The sequence below is a fragment of the Macrobrachium nipponense genome, chromosome 42 (genome assembly GCF_015104395.2).
Source record: "Macrobrachium nipponense isolate FS-2020 chromosome 42, ASM1510439v2, whole genome shotgun sequence".
NCBI lineage: Eukaryota > Metazoa > Arthropoda > Malacostraca > Decapoda > Palaemonidae > Macrobrachium > Macrobrachium nipponense.
Window position 1 is genome coordinate 41,132,002 of NC_061103.1, and position 6,362 is coordinate 41,138,363.

The 6,362-nt window shown below is 33.5% G+C and overlaps 1 protein-coding gene across 1 annotated transcript; it reads right to left on the reverse strand.

The window, feature by feature from the left end:
* Positions 1 to 2,129: 2,129 nt before the first annotated feature.
* On the reverse strand, positions 2,130 to 3,366 carry LOC135213224 (uncharacterized). Its single transcript, XM_064247202.1, has 3 exons — positions 2,903 to 3,366; positions 2,621 to 2,686; positions 2,130 to 2,380 (listed from the first exon to the last, which is right to left on the reverse strand). The coding sequence occupies exons 1-3, from the start codon at positions 3,285 to 3,287 to the stop codon at positions 2,130 to 2,132; spliced, it is 702 nt and encodes a 233-aa protein (XP_064103272.1). The 5' UTR covers positions 3,288 to 3,366.
* Positions 3,367 to 6,362: the final 2,996 nt, after the last annotated feature.

Below are 6,362 nucleotides of genomic sequence, written 5' to 3' on the forward strand. Positions count from 1 at the left end.
TACTTGGCTATCTCGCTTTTTTTCATTTTTTCTTTGTGGCAAAAAACCTTTATTTATATATTATATATATATATATATATATATATATATATATGTATATATATATATATATATATATATATATATATATATATGTATATATATATATATATATATATATACATATATATATATATATATATATATCTATTATATATATATATTTACCATATATATATATATATACATATATATATATATATATATATATATATATATATATATATATATGTATATATATATATATATATTATATATATATAATATATATATACATATATATATATATGTCAGAGAATTCCGAAGACATTTTTCCATGGTAAAGATAGCACTGCTTATTTGTGATTAGGTATGGTAAAACAAATTCAGAAATTTAGAAATAATGTTTAATTACAAAATTTAATATGTTAACACCACTATGGATTATGAATTTAAAGATAGATTGAAATAAGGAAATAAATAACGAAAACAAAAATATTAAGTAACTTATCTGTCTGACACCCTTTTAATATCAATTACCAAAATAAATCACCGAATGTCTTGTTACGAATAAATACCTCAGCAATTGCTCAAGAAAAATAAACCTTACAACACAGTACATAACACAAGTCACTGTTCATGGGTCTCTATGACATTTATCATACGCTAGATATCACCGATTTGAATTTCGGATTCAGAGTCACTTATATAACGTATGCTTCATGTAACAACGGGAACCTGTGATAATAGTTCAAGTATTTTCAAAAAGTGCAGTAATTGCTCCGGGATTGTTTAAGGTCATGCACCGTTTCCCCAAGGGTCGAGGATTACCCTAGCTGAAACAAAAGGAAAGAAACATACTTTGTGAAAATTTAACTACACTTACGATTAACACTACACTTATTTTAATAACTTAACTCGTAAAGAATTTTAATTAAATAGCACTTACGACAATTTCAAATACATTTTTAAAGACTTAAAATTCTTAAAGATGAACACATTTCACAAAAACTGATATAACAATATAACGTATAAACACAGGCAGTTAATCCACTTACTGCACGGCTAGGTGATTATAACGTGACTAAAGAAAATACAAAATTTCTTTTTCCAAGTCTATTATGGAACGGAAATACAAGGACAAAATCGTTAACAGAAACTTCGCAAATACTGTAACTTCAAATCCAGTCAATAGATGGTGTTACTAACATTATGAAATTCCCTGACAAAACCCCCCATTAACCTTTTATATATAAAAGATAAACAAACATGGAATTTCATAGACATGACAAAATACCTTAACCTCTACTTAACAAATCAGCAAATATATTATTGGTACCCTTCACATGAACAACAGAGAAAGAATAAACTTGTAATGCCAAAGACCAACGCATTAGTCTTCCATTACTAGACTTTGAAGTCTCTAAATACACGAGTGGCTTATGATCACTTTCCAAGAGGAATTTTCTACCCATTAATTAGTAGTACTCAAACTTCTTTATTCCCCATACTATGGCCAAAGCATTCCTCGCTCGATAGTTGCAATATCGAGTCTCGGGGGGAAGAAGTTTCTTGCTTGCGAATGCCACTGGATAAGGTTCACCGTCTATATACTGCAGCAAAACTGCTCCTAGACCGGTAGACGATGCATCAGTTCTTAAACAGAAAATGTTATTTAGATCAAGGCACCTGAAGAATCGGAGGAGAAGTTAAACAAGATTTCAGTTCATTAATTTGCACAATGCATCTTCATCAAAATTAAATTTTTCTGAACTACCCTTCTTCAAAAACTTTGTAAGATGAATTAGTTTATCTGACAAATTTGGAATAAATCTACCATAAAAATTTACAGATCCAATAAAGCTTCGTAACTGTTTCTTGGTAGTGGGAGCAGGCATATCCAAAATAGCTGTAATTTTATCCTGTTGAGGAAAAATACCCCTTTTGTTGATTACATATCCTAAATATTGTATCTCTTTATAACCGAGGAAACACTTTCCTGGTTTAGCAGTTAATTCCCGCTTCTGTAGTCGCAATATGACTTTTTTCCAAATCTGCCATATGAATTTTCCAGTCTTTGGAAATAATAAAGATATTGTCAAAATAGCAAACTACGAAAGAAAGACCTTCAATACTTGCCTCATTAATCTAATATACGTCGCACAAGCTGTGCTAAGGCCAAAAGGTAATCTTACATATTGCATTAGTCTAAGATTAGTTGCAAAGGCTGTATACTTGCGACTCTCTGGTGTTAGAGGAATCTGATGATATGCTTTGCAGATATCAAGTTCTGTAATGTACATAAAATCTGCAAACTTATGTAGATCTTGCTCAAAGCTTGGCATGGGCTCACAATCAAAATCTGTAATTGCATTTAAAGTTCTAAAATCAACAACCAATCTGTAGGTACCTTCTTTCTTTTTGACAAGCAATGCAGGAGATGAATAATTAGAAGATGAGGGCTCTATTATTCCAAGATCAAGCAAACTTTGTACTTCGTCATTGAAATCCTTAGTTAAATGAGCTGGGATTGGATAATATTTACGAACAAAGGGTTCAGTAGTCTTAATCTTAATATTATGCTCTTGTAAAGTGGTTTTACCTGGTTTATCTGAAAATACATGTTTGTACTTCTGACATAAGTTATGAAGATCATCTTTCTGTGCATCTGAAAGATTAGGGTTTATGTTGCATGTACTCTGATTGGTATCCACAATTTCAATTTTCAGATAATCATCCTCATCAGCATTAATAACAGCAACTTTGTTAACATGAACAGTGTTTATCATTCCAGTCATATCTTCATCTGCTACATGTAACATATTAACATTCTCTCTACGGTAATATTTCTTCATAAGATTGATATGATACAGTCTCTTCTTACCCTCTACGTTTACCCAGTAGTCAACTGGACCATGCTTATCAATTATCTTGTATGGACCTCTCCATGAGAACTGCAATTTACCTTGTTTTTCTGGAATAAGTAAAAGCACTTCATCTTCAGCTTTAAATCGGCGCTTACTACTCTTCAAATCAAAATAAGACTTATATTTACTGAAAGATATATTCATGTTTTGAACAGCCAAATCAGAAACATCAGACAACTTTTCACGTAGTTCCAAAACAAAAGAATAAAGATCAGTTTCCTTTGCAGACATCTCCGAATTTGTCCATAGTTCCTTCAATATTGTCAAGGGACCTCTCACTTGACGGCCATATAAAATCTCAAATGGTGAGAAACCTGTTGTATCACTTGGAATTTCCCTCATGGCGAACAGTGCAGCTGGAAGGAAACGATGCCACTGATTATGTTTTAACTCGCATATTTTCTTCAATATACTTTTTAAAATCTGGTGTTGCCTTTTCTATTCTTCCATTCGCAGCAGGGTGATATGGGGTACTGAAAAGAGGTTTGACTCCTAATAACTTATTGTGTACTTGCAACTAAGTTCTGATCGAAATTGTGGTCCTCTGTCAGAAGAAATTTTTTTTCTTTTGGCACTCCCTACTCTGGAAAAAATAGATATTAAGGCTTCTGCAATGTCTTCAGAAGTTATGTTCTTCAAAGCTACTGCGTCTGGGAAGCTTGAAGCATAATCTACCATGGTCAGAATATATCTATGACCTGCTTCACTAGGAGGAGAAATCGGGCCCACTAAGTCTATGGCCACTCTATAAAATGGCGTAGAGATCACTGGTAATTTAACCATCTGAGCCTTCTTTACTTTTCCAACAAGAGAAGATTTTTGGCATACATCACAAGATTTGCAATATTTATATATGTCAGACGTCATACCTTGCCACCAGAAAATTCCATTAATCTTATTAAAGGTTTTCCTATGAGAAAAATGTCCACTTACCGGAATATCATGTGCAAGGCGTAAGACTAATTTTATGCATTTAACTGGTACAACCAACTGTTCTTTTCCTAGTAACTGTGGCTTTTTACATTTCTGTATTTTCCTGTAGAGAAGTCCATTTCTCATCACGAACTCGTACTGCAACCCATTCTTGCAACATTTGACATCACCAGACCGACTCATTTCTCTTGCATATTTCAAAGCTTCGCAATTCTGCTGTTCTCTAAGAAAAGATTCATGATCAATGGATATATCAAATGGTTCTGGTAAAGAAAGAGGGTGTACACTTTCTCCTTTTTACCTGTGCTCTGGTTACTGCATTCACTTCTATAGAAGAATCGGTATTTTTCCGAGGAAACAAATTATGGTCTTGAACACCTGGAATATTGCCTAATAAGACAGTACAGTACTTTATTGGAGCCCGAACAGCATTAACCCAACCTGTAAAGAAACTACATTTCAAATAAATCTTGACAATAGGGAATCTGTCCTTCCTGCCCAAATAATCAATAAGAGTAGAATATGAACAATTTGTTCCAGGATCAGGAATTAATTCCTCTGATACCCACTTACTCCTGTACAACCTGTATCTCTAAGTATTGTAGATACTGTAGTACCATTCACTGTTCCACATACCATAGGTCCACATACTCCTGTGTTATCCAGAACTTGTCCTATCTCAAGAGAAGATTCAGATTTTTTGGGGGGTAACTTGTTAAGACAGTTCCTTGAAATATGTCCACTCTGACCACAACCGTAACATGAAATCTTACCTGGACGTGACGAATTAGTTTTCTCTGGTTTCTCACTCATACTGATCTTGTCACTGGAACTAGAATACATTAGCATTGTGCCTAAAGGACTTCTGCTCATCCTTAGGATAACATTTGTGTGCTGAAGCATATGTGTCTGCCAACGATGAATAATCCTCTGGAGTTCTAGGTTTACGCTCCTTAAGGAAAAGACGCATTTCCTTAGGTAAAGTAGACATGAACTGATCACAGACTATAATGTTTCTCAAATCTTTGTAGTCTTTAGTTATCCTAAGACTATTTATCCACAAGTCAAAATTTCGAAATAATATATTCAAATATTGTTCATATGTGCTCTTGGAATCCATTTTTGCAGTTTTAAATGCTGTCCTGTACCACTCACTAGTCTTCTTGAATCCTTTCAAAAGAGCTTCCTTCAATGATGCATAGTCACTCGTAACGTCATCTGAGAGCGACGTGTAGATATCTAATGCCTTACCTCTTAAAAGTGATGCTAACTGAACTGACCAAGAGTTCCGATCCCAGTTGAGAGAAACTGCTACCTTTTCAAACCTTACTAGGTAGGCTGTGATATCATCAGTATCACAAAAAGGAAGAGGTCTAGTAGTATCCACAGCAACTGTCACATGGCTAGGGTTAGATGTTGCTCCTCTGATCTTTTGCAACTCAAGTTCATGTGCCCTCTGCTTATCATTTTCTTCGAATTTAATCTTCAGAGCCCGTTCTTCTCTTTCAGCATGTCTTTTATCACGCTCATCACTATCTTTGATTTTCTTCTCTATAAAATTCAAAAGAGCTTCATCTGCGAGTCCCATGGACAAACCTTCATCCTTCCAGAATTTATAAGACTCCATTTTACAATATCCAGTCTTTAACCATTACCTACAAGCAACTTAATTTAAGAAACATTTTAAGATACCTGTTACACAATGACAATAAGCAGAAACTGAATTGTACTAGAAATAATTATTATGAATAAAGGACAATCACACACTTTCATTACACAACAGTAACCATTCACCAAGCATCCAGATTCAACAATAAAGTTTTAATAAAATTAAATATAAAGTACAAAACAATAACTTTAAAATTACCAAACCAGTATATCTCTAGAGTCAGCTGGACCCTTACGTAACAACTGTTACCGGACACTTGTTTCAAGAACTCAGTTTACCTTTAATTAACTATCGGAAGTCTCCCACTTGCGACCTTCCGGCCGAATTCTTAAAATGCCCCACACACTCAAAATACAATTTCCACACACCAATTAACTGCACTTTCATATGTTGTAATAGAAAATTTACTATCACCAAACCAATCACAAAGTAACGCAGGCCACTATTAACAAGGAAATATTTAAATTAGCCCTGGTGAGCACACCACTTAATGTCAGGGAATTCCGAAGACATTTTTCCATGGTAAAGATAGCACTGCTTATTTGTGATTAGGTATGGTAAAACAAATTCAGAAATTTAGAAATAATGTTTAATTACAAAATTTAATATGTTAACACCACTATGGATTATGAATTTAAAAGATTAGATTTGAAATAAGGAAATAAATAACGAAAACAAAAATATTAAGTAACTTATCTGTCTGACACCCTTTTAATATCAATTACCAAAATAAATCACCGAATGTCTTGTTACGAATAAATACCTCAGCAATTGCTCAAGAAAAATAAACCTTACAACACAGTACATAACACAAG

Bases quoted from the DNA above. Each gene is read 5' to 3' on its own strand.
- LOC135213224 (XM_064247202.1), bottom strand. From the start codon at position 3,287: ATGAGGGAAATTCCAAGTGATACAACAGGTTTCTCACCATTTGAGATT. The intron at 2,687-2,902 runs GTAAGAAGAGAC...CTAATCTTTCAG, and splicing joins CTACTGGGTAAACGTAGAGG to ATGCACAGAAAGATGATCTT. The intron at 2,381-2,620 runs GTAAAACCACTT...ATGCAATTACAG, and splicing joins TGTATTTTCAGATAAACCAG to ATTTTGATTGTGAGCCCATG.